Genomic DNA, 19,193 nt, shown 5'->3' on the forward strand with positions numbered 1-19,193 from the left:
TCTTTCATGATGGCTATGGATGAATAGCAATATTTATATATGATACATTAATGGATTGGTTATTTATCTGGCAGAAAACTGTACATAGCCTGTATTTTAAAGACCTTAAAGACCTAGTCATAGCCTACCTGTGATTAAATATGTCACTGAGGGTAGTGAGTTCTTCAAGGATGAGCAGTGGGAATTATTGATTGGTGAAGGTTAGTTTGTTTATGAAAGTGTAGCTGGTCTGCATATGAGGACTAAGATTTTTAGATGATTGCTGATTTCTTTGATGGCACAATAATGACCCACAATACCTTGAACCAATGAGTAGCATTCACAAAGCGAGGATGTGGTGTGAGTTTTGGTCTAGGAACCTTCTAAGCATAGGATTTTTCCATGTGGTTATAAAAAAGTGACAGCTGAACGAATTGGTAGCAATAGTAAAAGGATGGGTGGCTTTGAAGCTGAAAATTAACTGTCTGTCACAGAGCAGCCCAAAGTTGGACACTTTTCTCTGCTTAACCCAGGGGTGTCAAACTCAATTTCATTGAGGGCCGCATCAGCATTGCGGTTGCCCTCAGGGGGCCGGGTGGGTATGGCCTGGGTGGGCATGGCCCACTGGGTGGGCGTGGCTAGAGTGCGTATGGCCTACTGGGTGGGCATGGCCAGCTCTACATCGTTCGCATCAAGGGTGCCTTTAGGGGCCTGGGCAGGAGTGGGACAGATCTGAGGGTCTCTGGCAGAAGGAGGGTCTCTGGGCCAGGGCCAAGGCAGTGGGGGCCGTTCCCTCACTGTTTCCAGGATGGCTTCGCGGGCCGGATCTGGCCCCCGGGCCTTGTGTTTGACATGTCTGGCTTAACCTTTCAGGGAAAATTGTAAAGAAGGTTGTTGGTCTGATGGTTCAAAGGGCCCTGGAGGAAACAGATTATCTGGACCCCTTTCAGTATGGCTTCAAACTGGGATACAGTACTGAGACAGCATTGGTCACATTTTTAATAACTTGGGATAATTTTGAGATGAGGAAGTGCATCTCCCCTGACCCTCAGTCTCAGCAGTCTTTGATAACACCAGCTTTGGTATTAGTTTGGATCAGCTCAAGGTCCACAGTGAAGGGGAGATATGGTGTTATGGTGGTTTTCCTTTCTCTAGGGATGGCTCCAGTCAGTGTTGGGGAGGGGTTGTTGTTGGGGAGGTTGTAGGAGTAAGTCCCATAAGTATATAAATTATGAAGGGGAGCTCTTCTAAAATCCCATCAGTAAATAAGATTCATGGATTTTACCCATAATAGATTGATTGTTAGAAGTTCTACATCATATATCGTTTCAGTTTTAACCGAAAATGGAGACAGACAGAGACATAATTTCACGTCTTCAGTGTCAACTGAGAGAAGCTGAAGAGGAAAGAAGAAAAGCGGCACAGTACGGTTTAAAGTTGGTGGAAAGCGAAAACTTGCTGCAGAATCGGCTAGATGAGATGCAAAATGAAATGGTTACCATAACAGAGGTGAAATTTTAAGCAATTGCATCAGAGTGTTTTGACAGATTCTACTCTCTGACGTAGAAGCATTAATGTTGCTGCTGTGAAATAACATTAACATGTTAACATTAAAAAAAATACAGTTCTCTGTATAGTCTTCTTACACCAGTGGTCCTCAACCTTTCCAGCTTGGTGGCCCAGCATGGTGGCCCAGCATGGTGTGCATGTGTGTGTGAGAGAGAGAGAGTTAGAGAGAGAGAGAGAGTGGCAGGTGTGGCTGCAGCTCCATTTGTGGTAAGCGGAGGGTCCTTGTGCTCGTGCCTGAAATTCCACTTGCACGAGCTTGGCTGTTTTCTCATGGCCCGGTAGTGGGCTACAGCCCAGGGGTTGGGGACCCCATTCTACACCAGTTTTAAAGATTTTGTGATGGAGTACTGTAATTGTATTTCAGGGGTGTCAAACTCAATTTCATTGCGGGCTGCATCAGCATTACGGTTGCCCTCAGGGGACCGGGTGGGTATGGCCAGGGTGGGCGTGGCCTACTGAGTGGGCGTGGCTAGAGTGCGTATGGCCTACTGGGTGGGCATGGCCAGCTTTACGTCGTTCGGATCGAGGGTGCCTATGGGGGCCTGGGCAGGAATGGGACAGATCTGAGGGTCTCTGGCAGAAGGAGGGTCTCTGGGCCAGGGCCAAGGCAGTGGGGGCCGTTCCCTCACTGTTTCCAGGATGGCTTCGCGGGCCGCATGAAACCACTTTGCGGGCCGGATCCAGCCCCCGGGCCTTGTGTTTGACATGTCTGTTGTATTTCATTCGTTAATAATGAGGTTAATAGTTGTTACTCTTACAGGTAATTCTCGCCTTACAACCCATTCATTTGTTGACAGTTCAGAGTTATGCCACTCAAAATGTGACAACCAGTCCTCGCACTTAAAACCAACACAGTAACCCCATGGTCAGGTGATAAAAATTTGGTTGCTTGGCATCTAGCATATATTACAATGGTTGCAGTATCCCTGGATTCATGTGATCATCCTTTACAACCTTCCCAGCTTGCTTCCAGCAAGCAAAATCAAAGGGGAAAGCTGGATTCATTTAAAGATCGCATGATTCACTTAACTGCAGTGCTTCCCTTAACATCCATGACAAAAAGGTGATAAAAAATAGGTGCAATTTACTTAACAACTGCTTTGCTTAACAGTGGAAGTTATGGTCTCAGTTGTGGTCATATGTTGAGGACTACTTTTATATACAAAGCATTCTGCTTATTTCTCTTGCTAACACTGGGCTTTGTCTTCTTCCAATGACTGTGTGCAAATTATTAAATTTACAATTAGAATATACAGATGGTTCTTGACTTACAATGGTCCCAGTTGTGGCTGTAAGCTTTTGCTGGCATAAATTAAGTCACTACATTTGTGACCATTTTTAGAATTGTCATTAAACAAATCACATGATTTTTAAGCAATTCCAGCTTCCCCAATGGGCATTTGTTTTTTGCCAAAAAGCAGAAAAAATGTCACAAATAGCAATCACGTAACTGGTCATAAATGTAAATTAATTGCCAAATGCCTAAATTACAATCGTGTAACTGAAGGGATGGTATAACAACAACAACTTTATTGTCACTTTGAATGTACACCAATCAGCATACATCAAAATGAAATTTCATTGCATACAGCAATCAAAGGGCCACCACCTCCGATATACCGTATTTTCCGGCGTATAAGACGACTGGGCGTATAAGACGACCCCCTACATTTCCTGTTAAATTATAGGGTTTGGGCTATACTCGCCGTATAAGACTACCCCTCTTCCAACGCACACGAAATAAAAATTAAAAAACATCAGATTTGATTTTAATATGGTAATTTTAATTCAAATGCTTATGACATGCAGGTACTTAGTAGGAAAACTGTCACTTATAAACATAAGGCTGTTTGTCATCAAACATGTAAACATAAAACAGTGCAAGTGGATTAAACTTAATAATAATAATAATAATAATAATAATAATAATAATAATAATAATAATAATAATAATAATAAGTTGGAAGGGACCTTGGAGGTCATCTAGTCCAACCCCCTGCTAAGGCAGGAAACCCTATACCATTTCAGACAAATGGCTGTCCAGTCTCTTCTTAAAAACTTCCAGTGTTGGAGCATTCACCACTTCTGGAGGCAGGTTGTTCCACTGGTTAATTGTTCTAACTGTCAGGAAGTTTCTCCTTAGTTCTAGGTTGCTTCTCTCTTTGACTAGTTTCCATCCATTGCTTCTTGTCCTGCTTTCAGGTGCTTTGGAGAATAGCTTGGCTCCCTCTTCTTTGTGGCAGCCCCTGAGATATTGGATCACTGCTATCGTGTCACCCCTCGCCCTTCTCTTCGTTAAACTACACGTACCCAATTCCAGCAACCCTTTTCCTATTTTCCTAATTCACTTTTTCACTTTTCCTAATTCACTCTAAAGCTTTCCCTGCGCAGAGCCTTAAGTAACCCCAGCTGCCTGCAATTAGTGCAGGTTCTCATCCCACCAGGCTCAAGGTTGAGTCAGCCTTCCATCCTTCCGAGGTAGGTAAAATGAGGACTCAGATTGTTGGGAGCAATAAGCTGACTTTGTAATAATGCTGCTTGTGGGGGGGGGGGTGAAAGCTCTAATAGGCAGGCATATACATAGAATGAAGGCTATTGCTAAGCACATTGATTTGTGCTTTAAATTGTAAGCCGCCCTGAGTCTTCGGAGAAGGGTGGGATATAAATGGGATTTAAAAAAAAGACCAAATGGGAGATCCGCTCCAGGTTTTCCAGCCAGCCCGCCCAGTTCCTGAGTCAAATGTGTCCTCTAAGCTGCTGCTCTGGCTATGCATTCCCCACCTGCCTTTCAAGTTGCTCTTGCATTCCCCACCTGCCTACAGCTGCTCTTCAACTTTAGAAGGAAAAAAGCCCAGACCCCAGCCTGTAAAAAATCACAGACTTCAGCTTCTACTCCAATTGGTCCCGCTTTCCCTGTGCAGACTAAATGGAAGATCCGCTCCAGGTTTTCCAGCCAGCCCTGTCCCTAAAGTTTCAGCACCCGGCGTATAAGACGACCCCTGACTTTTGAGAAGATTTTCATGGGTTAAAAAGTAGTCTTATACGCCGGAATCTACGGTACATTCCTTGTTTGTGGCCAGCTCTAGTTTCAGATCATCCATTTTAGTCTCTAGGGAGCGAATGATGGCAAACAGGACAGATGGAAATGGAGCTCCATGTGGATTAGCCCTCAGATTAGCTCGTATTCAATGGTTTGCAGTGGTCATAAGTGCCAAACAATTTGTAACTGACTTTTTCCGAGGCTGTGGTAAATGAATGGTTATAAGTCAACAACTACCTTTACCATCATGAAGAAAAACATTGCTATCCTATATGGTCAGCATCTCTACGTAAATGTAATTTGGAATGATTTTCCAGCTATTAGTATAACCAACCTATTAATATGATTCATTATACGAATGATTGAATATTCGTTGGATTTTCCCCATGTGCAAGGAGGTAGAATTTAATCTCCCCGTGCTGATCCAGTTTCATTCTAGACCCTCTCCCTTTGGTGCAGTTAAGAAATGTGCGATTTTTTAGTCTTTGCCAGGGTCAACACTTTTTGATTGTCCCTGTGCTTCTATAGCAGATGTCGTTCTTTGTGATAACTTCAGGATACTTCTTTTTCAGAATTTTGAACAAGAAAAATATACTCTCCAGAGAGAAGTAGAACTGAAGAATCGAATGTTGGGAAGTTTAAATTTTGAATGTGACGCTCTTAAGCAGCAGCAAAATGCACAGCTGGATGCAATGCGTAAGCAATTGGAAACATTACACGGGCAAGAAATAAAGGAGCTTACGAATAAGGTGCATTATACAAAGAATAAGATGAATATGTTGTTTTATCGTCTTTGCTCCTTTCTAATAATGCTAAACTGTCTTTAAAATGTTCTGGACTCCATACATCTATTGAGAAATCAATGGTGAATTGGAGCATTTTTCTGCAATGCTAAATTATTACTGTGTACTTGATTATAAGCAGCTTGATAGGATAGCAAGGCTGGGAGTGTGTTTTGTGTGTGTGTGTGTGTGTGTGAGAGAGAGAGAGAGAGCACATGTGTGCACATATAACGTATGTTTTCCATTTTTAAAATCCTGCTTTAGAGCAGAAAGGAGGGATGGGATTGAACCCATTGCTTCAAACTACATGGTGTGTTTAAAAGCCTAAGCGAGATGGGCACTCTAGAACAGGGCTTTTCAACCTTTTCACTCATTGTACCACTTTTAGGATATGGCAACATCCGAGTGCCACCAATCGCCTAGCAAGGTGTCAAAAACTTGATGACCAAAAAAAGAGGAAAAAATTATGAAGTACAGGTAGTCCTCGACTTACAACAATTCACTTAGTGACTGTTCAAGGTTACAATGGCACTGAAAAAAGTGCCCCCCAAGCCACAGCTGAGCAAGACACCTGCCTGCCCACCCGGCGACACTCTTCCTCCTGTCCAAGGTTTTCATTGTTGTGAGCATTTCTGTTGAGGATTGGCAGCAGGGGTGGGGTGGGGTGTTTGGTTTTTATTTCCCCCCCCCCCCCTCTGCTGGGTGGTTGCAGCAGGTTTTGGTCACTTCACGTGACTCTGGAACACTGTGACCGTCATAAATATGAATCAGTTGCCAAGCATCTGAATGTAAATCACAAGACCCTGGAGATGCTGCAACATTGCAGCTGATCGCCGCTTCTTCTGGGCTCAGCAGACATGCTGGGATCAGCACCGAGGACCAGATGGAGCCTGGGGCTGATCCTGGAGCTTCTGCTGAGCCCTGACAGCCCTGCAGCTCCAGCCGTCTCTTGCTCAGGCTTGTGCAGTGCTGCCACCGGTTCAGCTCATTCCCCTCCTCCGCTACCACTTTTCTAGGATGGTTGCATGCCACCTGCCAGGTGCCAATGTACCACAGGTAGTACCCGTACCACTGGTTGAAAAGCCCTGCTCTAGAAACATAAAATGTAGTAAATAAACACACCACCCAACTGCATGCTTGTTTTTTCAGCCTTCTTCCTTAGGGAATGTAATAACAAAATTCTGGCAAGTACAGTGCCGTCTTTTTAAAAATATTGCTTTATTTTATAAATACAGTGATTTGACCAGCAAGGCTTGTACAAAAAAAACATTGACCTTAGTTAATATATGCTTTCTTAAGTTTTAGAATGGTATAAATATGAAATATACAGTAGAGCAACAGTTAGTGAGAATATGCTGGTAAATTTGAAGAGGAATGTATATAAGTAAAAGTTAAATGTAAAAGTTATTTTCCCCTTTGGAAAACCATTGTTTTATAGGTTGAGAAATTAAAATCAGAGTTAGATGAAGTGCTGCTTAGTGAGAAACAACTGAAGCATAAAGTGGACCATCTGAAAGATGTGACTGCTTCAAAATCAGAAGAACTACACATAATGTCAGAACGTGTGCAAGAAACTATGTCTTCAGAAGTGCTCAGTCTTCAGCTTGAACTGCTATCCCTAGAGCAAGGAAAGGTATGCCTCAGATTCATTCTGAAACTCTTATGTGTCCTGTAAGTTAATACATAAATTGCAGATAGCAATTCTTCCTGTTGGCTTCTGATCTATAGTTGATCATGTTTAAATATCATGGAAAGTAATTGAAATTAAATGTTGTGCATTGGGCTGTTGCTCCTAATAATTGTTTACATGACAAAAATATAACTGCTAGTTAAATAATTCACATGTTTATTAACTTTGTGACAGGCAGATCTTGAGGACAAGTTATATGACCTGCAATACAGTAAAGAACAGCTGGAACTTGGAAATAGCAATTTGATGAATCGAGTGGCTCGGCTTGAAGAAGAGAAAGAAGAGAGAGAAAAAGATCTTGTTTCGTTTTGCAATTCACTAGAGGTGTTGTATTATGTTGATATTTATAATTACAAAAGGATCTTGTACTATATAGTGAGGAATTAAATAAACAAACAAACAATAATATAGTGAGGAATTTAATAAAGGGTTGCTTGTTTAAATATATTTTTTTCGAATTATGTTAGAAGTTTGAATAAAACAAAAGATAATAAAAAAGCGAGAAAAAAAACATTCAAAAAAATTATAATACCCTTCCCTCAAGAAAGCTTGTTTGTTCAAATAGAATTGATTTACTGAAATTCTTTGGGCTGTGTTCAGGATTCTATAACATAAATATTTTTAGCAGTGAGAAGTAAATTGGCTTTGTTGGCTTTGTTTCTTTTACAGATTTCACCTGAGAAGACATATGCTTAGCTATTATTTATTTTATTAGGAATATATTTGTTTGAATCTGTGGAAAGGATAAGTTAAGCCAATCCTCTACTTGATTTTTGTCCTTCCAGGTGGTTTTAAGTATCAAAAGTTATTCTCTAGATCTACTATTCTAAACCATTACTGGACTGCCTTAAATTATCATTTATTTTCTAAGACTAGTCAGTGATAAATTTTTTGCTTTCTAATACAATATTAGTGATATATATGTCACTCATATTACTGCAAGCAAAAATAAAAGGATTTAACTGTAGTTGTCAGAAGCTGAGCAAAACTAGAACGAGATTTGTTTCTTGAACAAATTTAGGATGCTTGTAGGAAAGTTAGAACTTTATTACAAATGTTACAAAGTCACATCCTTAGGTACATCTAGGTTTCACGCCCCACTTAGTATTTTATTTGGATTTTTTTAGTTGTTTTAAAATATGTTTGCTAGTGTAGGACAAAGCAAAATCATAACTTGGAGGATTACATTCTTTTTACAAGAATGTTTCTGCACCTATCCTGATTTTGTCTTGGGAAATAAAATGATAGGCAGCAACTGTCCAGCACGGCCTCCTTGGTCTGAATAAGGATTAAAATAAGTTGAAGCATAACACAGCAGCCTGGGAAGGTATCAAAGAGCAACCTTAGCAGATTGCTTCTAGACATTTTTTTTATGGAGCTGTGGTGGTGCAATAGATAGAATGCAGTATTGCGGGCTAACTCTGCCCACTGCAGACCAATCCTGACTGGCTCAAAGTTGACTCAGCCTTCTGAGGTTGGTAAATGAGGACCTAGATTGTTGTGGGCAATATGCTGACTATAAATCGTTAAGAGAGGGCTGTAAAGCACTGTGGGGCACTATATAAGTCTTAGTGCGAGTGCTATTACTATTTATATCATGCCTTTATTGTTTTTACAAATAACTCCAGGCAGTGAACATATTCAACACCCTCTTTCTCCTATTTTCCCCACAGCAACAACCCTGTGAGGTGGGTTGGGCTGAGAGAGGGTGACTGGCCCAAAGTCACCCAGCTTGCTTTCATGGCTAATAGGGAACTTGATTTCATGGTCTCCTACTTTCTAGCCAGGTGCCATAACCACTAGATCAAACTGGCTGTGGTTGATGTTTTGGACATGTAATACCATTATCATGGTGGTGTTTTTTTTTGAAATTTTGAATATTACAAGCTCCAAAAGATTGGAGAGTTGTGTAGATAAGATGCATTTAGTTTGGGTAAATTAACAATGTTTGACTCAAATGTAGGAAGTACGTGAAATGAACCGAGATCTTCAAGTTCAGCTTGACCGTGCACTACAGCAGACCTTGGATTTTCCCAATCAAGGGAATTCTCTATTTGCTGAGGTATGGATTTTCATAAAAGTGTATATTACTTTCAACAAAGCCATTGTTAGTTTCAAAACCTTATATTTAGTCATTTTCTCAATTCTCTTGAATTATTTCTTCATTAGAGCATTCTGAATAAGCATTTTAACCAAAGTCGACAGACGATGCCATAGCGACTGCTTTACACTCTGTAGCAAGTCATCTCGAGAGAGCTGGAAGTTATGTCAGGATGCTTTTTGTTGACTACAGCTCGGCTTTCAACACCATTTTGCCGAGCATTCTCATCGAGAAGCTGACTGACTTGAAATTCTCACCTGCCATCTGTGATTGGATTCAAGACTTTCTTAGGGATCGGTTACAAACAGTGAGGGTCGGGTCTGCTTTGTCCACCCCCCTGAAGCTTTGCACCGGCACGCCACAGGGCTGTGTGCTTAGCCCCTACCTGTACTCTTCATACACTTATGATTGTGTATCATCTGACCCATCCACTGCGATAATCAAGTTCACAGATGATACAACTGTGGTGGGTCTTATTACAGGTGGGGATGAGACAGCATATAGGGCGGAGGTACAAATACTATTCATATGGTGTAGTAACAACAACTTGCACCTAAACATTGGCAAGACGAAAGAGATGGTGTTAGACTTCCGGAGGAAAAAGGAGGAACCTGCCCCACTTTACATCGGGGAGGACTGTGTAGAGAGAGTTTCCTCCTTTAAATTTCTGGGAGTCTACCTCTGTGAAGATCTGACATGGAAAGTTAACACAACCCAGGTGGCTAGAAAGGCCCAACAGAGGCTTCACTTTCTTAGGGTCTTGCGGAAGAACAGGGTAGAACAATGGCTAATGACCCTCTTTTACCGGTCTACTATAGAGAGCGTCCTCTCGTATGGTATTGTGGTTTGGTATGCTGGTCTGACAGCCGCGGACAGGAAAGTATTACAGAGGGTAGTGAGCACAGCACAAGACATTGTGGGCTGTTCCCTGACACCACTGGATGACATCGCCAGGGCTCGTTGCCTTGGAAGAGTGAGGAAGATTCTCAGGGATGACTCACACCCTGGACAGTATCTCTTTACTCTCCTACCATCGGGTAGGAGATATAGGAATATAGCTAGCCGTACCAACAGGCTGAAAAATAGCTTTTATCCGTGGGCTGTTAGGCTTTTAAATGGGACATAATCTCTGTGAACTTATGCAGAATTGACTTGGGAGGCCGGTGTGTGGTGTAGTTGGTTCACATAGTGTGGTGGGATGGAGGGTTTGTTGTCACTGTGTGTTGTGGGGAGAGAGCACAGGGGGAGGCTCAGCTAATCTCAATGTACACATGTTGTACTTTGACAATAAAGGTTTATTATTATTATTTGTAGTAAGTTATTATAAGTTTGGAAACAATATACTGTGCTGGCTGGCTGATTCTGGGAGTTGAAGTCCATACATCTTAAAGTTGCCATGGTTGAACAACACTGCTTTAGACTCAGTAATAAACATTTCTCAGTCCAATTATTAATTAGTAAGTTTGGCTAGGAACTAAAGCATGTGAAATTCCCCATCCTGATATCCTCCAGTTGTGTTCAAGGCTAGATTAAATGCCAAAAAAGCTTTGACAATTATCACAGGTTGGAAGATTTTTTTTTCTTGCTCTAGGACAATATTTTATTCAAAACAATTTAGCTATATAAATGCATGTAGCAGAGCGACAGTAGCACACAACCTATCTAAATATATCAGTTTAAGCAGGCAGTAGCTCTTTCTCTTCAGTCCTAAAACTTACCTATGTGAGTTGCTGTGAAACTACTGATAGACTCTTGCTAGGAGCAGCTTATAACTGAAAAATGTTTACAGAATCCAAATATATAGGAACTTGCTTATTTTTTATGATGCTAATCCCTGTAGTGGTAACAGTAATGATTAAGTAACCTCACAGATTCTTTCAAACTTCCGGAAACAGTTGTGTTGTGGGAATTATTTTTAAAATAAGTTGGCAATTACCTGGAAGCTACATAGCTTTGATTTGGGGAATAATATGACAACGTTATTAACTTTCATTATTTACCTTTCTAAGCATCTTATATGATAATTTCTCTCATACTGCATTCTAAGCATCTTATATGATAATTTCTCTTATACTGCATTTATACAGGGACTGCATAATTTGCTATAAATATTAAATGCTTTATACTGTGAACCAATTTTAAGTGGGTTTTTTTTTTGCCATAGGTAGAGGACCGTAGAGTAGAAATGGAGCGTCAACTAATTAGCATGAAAGTAAAATATCAGTTATTACAAAAACAGCATAATTTCACCAGAGAACAGTTGCAAAGAGTCAAGGTATGGTTTTAAAATTTATTTTGTTAGAAGAAAAAAATCTTTAGATCATTTATGCTGGAATTTTCTGATTTCTAATAGCGAAGCATTTCTGTTTTATACATGAATAGATAGAACAGAGCTGGAAGGGACCTTGGAGGTCTTCTAGTCCAGCCCCCTGCTCAAGCAGGAGGACCTATACCGTCTCTGACAAGTGACTGTCTAGTCTCTTCTTAAAAATCTCCAGTGATGGAGCAACCACAATTTCTGGAGGCAAGCTGTTTCCACTGGTTGATTGTCCTCACTGTCAGGAAGTTTCTCCCTACGGAGTTAAGATGAGATAGTTATGGAATTAAGAAAGCCGTGTTTAAGTAACAAAGCTGTTTCATCTGTGTAATATTAATGTCACTTGCTGTGTAAATACTATTTTTCTAGAAACAAGTTGCCTTCTATATTAAATTATTTTTGAATTCCCGAAACAAAAACCACTTCTTTAATCATGACTTCTTTAATCAAAGCACTTCTTTAATCATGACTCAGCAAAATGTGTCATTATCTTCCTGGCACAAATATCCACACCATGCTCGGTGAGGAATTCTGGGAGTTGAAGACTACATAACTTAAAGTTGCCAAGGTTGAGAGATACTGATCCATTCTGTTTCTGGTGTAGAAAACAAAATGTTGTATTGGTATGAAATATTAGGAAGATTTTAACTTTGGTTGTTGTGAAAAGTATAGCTATTCTTAGTTAGCAAGTTTGCCAGAGTATCCATGCTTGGTATTTTTAGCTGGTATTTTCAGTACAAATGGATACTTACAAGAACTGGTGTTGAATCTCATAGAACTGACTGTTAGCTGAATATATTTTATAAGAAAATGTTTGTAATTTTTTAAAAAATGACCAAAATCTGGTTTGATTTTGCAGCTGCAGATGGCTGCACTTCTAAGAATGAAAGGTTCACAAGGAGAGCATGACCAGCTGGAACGTTTACAAAGCATGCTTCAACAAAAGAATGGTGAAATAGAAGAGCTGCTCATGAAACTGAAACAGTTAGAAAAATCAGTGGTATGTACATGACTAAATTATCAAATCCTTCATTGGCAGTTGGTGTGAAGGAATGGTATAGAACTGGACTAGAAAACATTACATAGAATAAGCCCATGCAGCAAACAGAATCATGAAATCATAAAGAGAGACTTAACCGTAAATGTGCAGCTAAGACAATAGATGTGGATAAGAATTTATGCAGAAAATAACTGGGGGGGGGCATCTCTCTCTGACACACAGTTATTAGTGGGGAGTATTCCAAGTGAGGGTGCCCCAGGCAGATAGGTGATAGCAGCAAGAACTATCAAATCATATACCCAAGGCAAGAGGCACAAGCAAATGTTTAAAGCCAGAGCGTTTCAGGAAAGGAGGGTGTGAGAGACTTTCCCAATGCATCATGGTTCTTCAGTGGCAAAATGACTAAATTATAACTGTAATTTCTGTTTCTCAGCTTATGGTTCTGATTTTAAGAATGGAATAGGAGCAATTTGCTTTAGAGAGGCCCAAACTTGGGATAAAAATGAAATGTGACCATGCTTCTTCCAATGATATTGAAGAATGGCTTTTGGTGGTTTTTATCCCTATCCCAAGCGTTGTTCATCATGGTGGTAGATCATACTGAAAGACTTGAAGAATTCAGTACTGAGGAATAGTACCCACAATAGTGTGCTCTGTCAATCTCAGTTCCAGGAAATACAATAAAGAAGAGAAATGGTTTTACAACTTTGCATTTATATAAAGATAAGCTTTCATATTCAGTGAACAACCCATTGTGGGATAAGAACCCAACACAGCTATTTTTCCCTGGTTGTGTTTTCTAGGCTGATTTCAAGAAGCATAAAAGCAATAAAATACCAATAGAGTTACCTATTTGGTGTGTAAGTTGTTCGATAATTTTCCTATATAAGAGAGCTGAATTTATATATTCCCTTATACAGTCATATTTTTGCCTCATGGTATATAGCATAATTTTGTTACAGTTGAATGGGATGATTTTTCTTCAAAAATATTCTATTCTTGTTGCCATACCTTTCTGGCACTAACTAACATTACCAGAAGCCAATATTAGTTTTAATTTTTTTAAATAATTGTTTACCCAGAAGGTATCTGAGAACTCAAGAGAGCTGAAACCGTTTAATGCCTCAGAAGATGCTGAATTTGAAAATGGCTATTATGTTGATTTGCTTCAAATGAAACTTGAAAATTCAGAGTGAGTCTTGTGAATTCTAATTGTGGAAATTGACAGCCTGATTGAGCCATGGCGTATTCATTTGGATTAGAGTATTAATTTCTTCTTCTCTAAATGCTAAATTGTTTGATATTTTTTTTACTTTCTTGATTAAAATGTCCATTGCTAAAGTTAACTATTTTAGCAAAATAAACCTTGGTTATATAATGTCAATATTTTAAATTGAAACCAAGTAATACTACGGAACATACTGTGTGAAATCAGCCACCATTGTTTATAAGTGGTGATTTATGGTGTAGCATGTTGTGTGAATTTAGCAAGAACATAATACATTAGGATCTGTATTCAGCTTTAGTATCTTAGATGAATCAGCTAGGGTCACACAGAAGACACAGTTCGTTGAATAAGCTATAATGGCTGAGCACAATATCGGTTTCAAACAAAAGAACTGAGTTCATCTGTAGGTAGTTCTCAACTTGCATTACAAGAAACTTCCCCCCCCCAAAAAAAAAGTACTTAACTATATGATTCCAAGTGGTCCTGGTTGTCACATGAAACATTTTGAGTATTCAGCAACCTGCTCACAGTTATAATTTTCAGTGTCCTGGGGTCACATGGCTACAATTTATGATTATTTTTTTTTATGGAAACTGACATTTACTTCTGGTTTCTGGAAAAGCTCCCATTGAGGACAATGGGTTTGCTTGATTACTGTGGCAGTTGCTTAATGACCATGGTGATTTGCTTAGTGACTGTTGCCAAAAAATGTAAAATTAAGTCAGTAATTTGATGTTTAACACCAGCACTATTACCGTAATTTCAGGTTCAATTACAGTCATAAATTTTAGACTACCTATAAGATGCTAAATTAAACAAATATCTTGCGTAGTCTGTTGTATGTGAAATTAATAACCATGTGCAAATGTTCTATCTGGAGGAGTGCATTAGAAGAGTACAAACAGCACAAAAAGTCATTTCTCTTCTTTATCTTTTCACTAATTCAACTTTGAGAGGATGAAAAAATAAGAAAAAAAACAGCTTACTTGCATGCAACAAAAGAGATGGTACTTTGAATATTAGTAGATATTTTAGAAGCCAAAAACCCAATACCCTTTGGAATATTAATATGAGTTCAGAATTCTACCATATATAGTGGACTTAGGCCGAGAGAAAGGCAATCACTGACTTTCCCTATCTGAAGGTAAACCCAAAGCTGAGCCTCCCTGATCTTAGTCCAACACCTTAATCATACATTATATTGGCCATTTTCAAAATTCTTAATGTTACTTTATGAATCAGGCTTGATATTTTTAATGAGTGAAGTTGTGCTTTTCCTTCAATTTTGCCTTTTCCTGTACCTTATCCCAGGGGATCCCCAATCCCCAGTCTGTGGACCGGTACAAGGCCGCAGCATGTCAGCAACCGGGCCACACAAACAAGCAAAACCCCATCTGCGGGATCCAGGCAGCATACAAAACCATGCCCCCTCCGGTCCACAGAGAAACCTCTTTCCACGTAACCGGTCCCTGGTGCCCAAAACGGACCTCTGCTCTATCCTATAAGCGACAAATTTCTGCTGGCTCGAAAAGCTATTACTCTTCCTGTACTGAGAGCACCATGAATCGTTTTGAATGGTTTTGCTGCTAATTTTGGTTCACATTCTACACATTTTTAAACCTTAAGCAGTGTTCATGTGAGGATTAAGTGAAAAAAAATGAAAGGAATTGAGACCTGCAATATGGATGTTGACTTTATGCAGTTGTATGTTTTCTAATACTTTTTGTTTCCTTTTTGTTAGTAAGGAGAAAGAAAATTTGAAGGATGAATTGTCTTTACAGCGGATGAAAGCTTTATTTGAAAGTCAGCGAGTCTTAGAGATGGAGCGAAAGCTTTTTGTGACTGAAAAGCAACTTGAAGCTTGTCAAAGTGAGAACATAAATTTGCATGTGCTGTTGGATGAACTGAAAATCAAATATGAACCAGAAGGTAATTATCCCTGCTCCCTAGTAAATCACTACTTTCATCCGTATATTGCCTTTTAGTGTGGGAACTGGCCGAGGTTCTTGAAGGCTTTGAGAGTTACACATTCACTGCATAGTCTCAATTGGGAATTGCTTAGTATTGTTTGTGCATAGCTGAGAATTCAGAAGCCTGGGAGAGACCTTAGAACAATATAGGTTATTCATTGAGGCAAATGGGCATAGAACAGGCTGCACAATCTCTTCTGTTTTCTTACAATGGAGAAGTATATCTTGAAAATGCATTACTTCTTCATTTTGCTTAGGGGCATAGCAGATTCTCAGTTTAGCACCAGTTTGTGAAACGTTGTCGAGAGCTATGCTGCATTTTCATTCTTTTATTTTTCACCTTTATTACTTTCCCCAACAACTGGAATCCCTGTAGAAAGTCCAGTGTTGTAATTCCACGCCTTAGGGGACCTCGCTGAAACATGGGAGGAATATTACCGTGGTTCAGACCACTAGCACTTTTAGAAAGCAAAGACCCCTGCCAGGGTACATCTCCTTTTTCTCCAGTATCAATCAGCTTCATTTGTGTAGGGAAAATCATCTGTGAGTTATGCACTAGTTCAAGCTGACTTTATGTTCCTCCAAGTAATAGACAATACAGATCCCCAACACGAATGTTTTAACATTATTTTATTGCACCTGGAGTTCTGGCTGTGGACAGCATACATTGCCAAGCTTCTCTCATTCACTACCCCTTGTTCTTCCTGGCACCTAAAGAAGAATACACTCTTGATCCATGTAGCTGGTTCTTCTAGTTCTTCTTATGATGCCCCAACAAAGGGCCTATTATGTAGGAAGGATAGTCAATAGGTTGTTAGCGTAAGTAACTCAGTGTCATCTTCAGTTGAGGTTCTGTCCTTTAGGAGGGAAGAAGAGGAAATGTCAATAATTGATGAAGCAAACCAATTTATTTATTTATTTATTTATTTATTTTATTAGATTTATATACCGCCCCTCTCCAAGGACTCGGGGCGGTGTACAGGGCAATTAAAACGCTAACAACACACAAGGTATAAAAATTAAAATAAGATTAAATCAATAGCCCTAAGTAATAAATACATTCTAAAATTTAAAATTTTTAAAATTTAAACTCTAAAATCCAATCCCTCAGTCCAGGCCGGCCTGTTCAAACAACCAATTTACACATGAGCCAGAGTGTTGCAAAAACAGATTTCCCCAGGCAATTGGAAAAAAAAACTGTAAGATTTTTTATTCCAACACACGCAAAGGAATAAGTGGTTTCTTGATAATATGTCATTAAAAATTATAAAGTCTGTAATGCAGAGGACCCTGACACAGAGTCTTCATACCTCAGATTGTAGTAAACTGCTAAGCTTGTAAGCCGCCCTGAGTCTTCAGAGAAGGGTGGGATATAAATGGAATTTAAATAATAAATAAATAAATAAATAAATAAATAAATAAATAAATAAATAAATAAATAAATAAATAAATAATAAAATAAAATAAATAAAAATTTTCCCTTGATCAATTGAGAGGCTAACTGTTCCAAGTTCTCTTGTAGCTTCAGACTTCAGAGCTATTTATTTATTTGATTAGATTTAAAGGTAGCTTGACTATAATGACTCTGGGTAGCTTATGCTTTTTTTAAAATAAAAAAAAGCAGTGAGGAATACAGAGTAGGCAATAAATTCTCACTATGGAGAATTTTCAGTGTTTTCAGCCAAAGCCTGAGGGTTCTGATGAGATTACTAACTCACAGTTTTACCATGGAGACCTTCCCATGCAGCAGTAAAAGGCCTGAACAAACAGATAGTTCAGAAGGATTGTTCTTCTGAACCTTAGGAGTGACCTGCTCAGGTTTTATCCCAGAGTTGCTTCTACCTTCCTGAGGGTAGTAGCAGAAGAGCCTGCCAGGCCCTGTAGCTGACTGCAACAAGAAGCCAATAAACCACCAAGGAGGAGGCCTCATTTCCTTCTCCTTTTATTCTTTCCAATCTGGTTGAACGTTGGGAGTCACATAAATGGGCTTAAAACTCGGTTGGTATGTCTCTCCATACAACTCTTCCAAAATAGAATGGAATGGCATTAAACTCGGGGATTGGGGGGAAAGTTGGCTCTCCCCCCCCCAAAAAAAAGATCAAGTTCAAAAATGGTGTGGATCTAGTTGGGGCTGTAGAGAGAGAAAAAAAATCCTGTAGTGCATTCATTGTGGGACAGACAAACTGGCAGCGTCTGAAATTGTTGGCAGCTGCTCCATTCGAAGCCTGTCTTCCTCTTCTTTCCCAGATGGAAATTTGTATTAAGGATTACAATGAACTGCAGAAGCCATGCTCTGCATGCTTTTCCTACCATGCTATTCTTGCTAACCCCAGTGAATATTGGAAAGAAATCAGATATGCAATTTTGAGATTCTGCTCATCCATTGGGGGGATAATGCTCTAAAAACTGAACAGAACGAGGCCAACTTTTGTGTTTTCTATATAAGACAGAAAAAAAAGAGATCAAGATATACTTTTTTTTTTAACCAGTAAACACATGAAGGATTTTGAGATGTGAGATGCCGGTGGTGTGTTGTAAGGAATGAATGTGTGTATGTTCAAAGAAGTGAAAATGATACAGGCTATGGTTCAGCCCACGTTGTTACCCAAGTGAGAATTGGCTGTTGAGAAAGAAAAACGTTACCTTCAACAGAAGCTCTTACTGGAGGATTTGCTTTCAATTATAAGCAGAGTGTTAAAAGAATAGAATGTATAAGTGTTATGGATCCGCCCTCGGACCCATCTCCGGATGCGAGTTCAGAGGAGAAGGGTGAGTTTGAGTCACCAGAGGAAAGTGCGGAGCTGAGGATTGGGGCTCAGAGAATGCTAGCTTGACAGAGCAGCCTCAGCTGGGTCAATCAGATGAGCGACAGGCTAAAGGAGGTAAGCCACAGCTGCAGGAAGTTGGCTAGAAAGCTCCAGGCTAGGACTGGGAGTAACTGCCTCCCATTAGCAATGAGTTGGAGGTGGAGGCCACATCTTCTCCTGATCTAAAAACACATAGAGCAAAGAGGAGACAGGGACAATGCTGGTTAACTTGTGAGGAGGCAACCTCGCATCTCATAAAGGGCTGCACTGGCGTTGCCTACTTAATCCCTCTCTGAGGACTTGAATCTTGTTGGAGCAATGTGCCCAGTTCTGTACCTTGTGTGCTTGTGCCATGTATCCTGACATGTTGTGGACTGCATTCCTGTACTTCCAGGGTTTGAATAAACACCTGTAGACTCTTGGAGGGGGAACAGGGCAGCACAATAACATGAGTTATTCATTGTTGATTAAAAAGAATAAAATGTGCATATTAGTCATATTGGAAGCAGAATATGGGCACAGCCTAGCTGTCCTGACATATCTGGAGTAAAAGATAGATTTATTAAGAGACACAAGGATAGAAAAGCCTTCCTTCTACCTAATCTTACAACTTGAAGAGAGGAAAGCACGACAAAAGAAGGGAAAATGGAGACTCTTAAACACTGAGACCTACTTAACTAACTGTAGGCCATGTGAGGAAATTCAATCCA

The 19,193-nt window shown here is 39.8% G+C and overlaps 1 protein-coding gene across 1 annotated transcript in view; it reads left to right on the forward strand.

The window, feature by feature from the left end:
• Positions 1 to 1,323: 1,323 nt before the first annotated feature.
• The window catches only part of SPDL1 (spindle apparatus coiled-coil protein 1), a gene marked incomplete at its 5' end in the record, with an annotated part of 32,952 nt that continues 15,082 nt past the window's right edge, over positions 1,324 to 19,193 (forward strand). The window contains 9 exons of the mRNA XM_081316463.1: positions 1,324 to 1,488; positions 5,161 to 5,337; positions 6,809 to 7,003; positions 7,235 to 7,384; positions 9,024 to 9,122; positions 11,326 to 11,436; positions 12,338 to 12,478; positions 13,561 to 13,670; positions 15,448 to 15,635. Coding sequence (XP_081172589.1) covers positions 1,324 to 1,488; positions 5,161 to 5,337; positions 6,809 to 7,003; positions 7,235 to 7,384; positions 9,024 to 9,122; positions 11,326 to 11,436; positions 12,338 to 12,478; positions 13,561 to 13,670; positions 15,448 to 15,635 — 1,336 coding nt within the window. The remainder of the gene's footprint in view (positions 1,489 to 5,160; positions 5,338 to 6,808; positions 7,004 to 7,234; positions 7,385 to 9,023; positions 9,123 to 11,325; positions 11,437 to 12,337; positions 12,479 to 13,560; positions 13,671 to 15,447; positions 15,636 to 19,193) is intronic.

This window comes from Vipera berus (genome assembly GCF_964194415.1).
Source record: "Vipera berus genome assembly, chromosome: 2".
NCBI lineage: Eukaryota > Metazoa > Chordata > Lepidosauria > Squamata > Viperidae > Vipera > Vipera berus.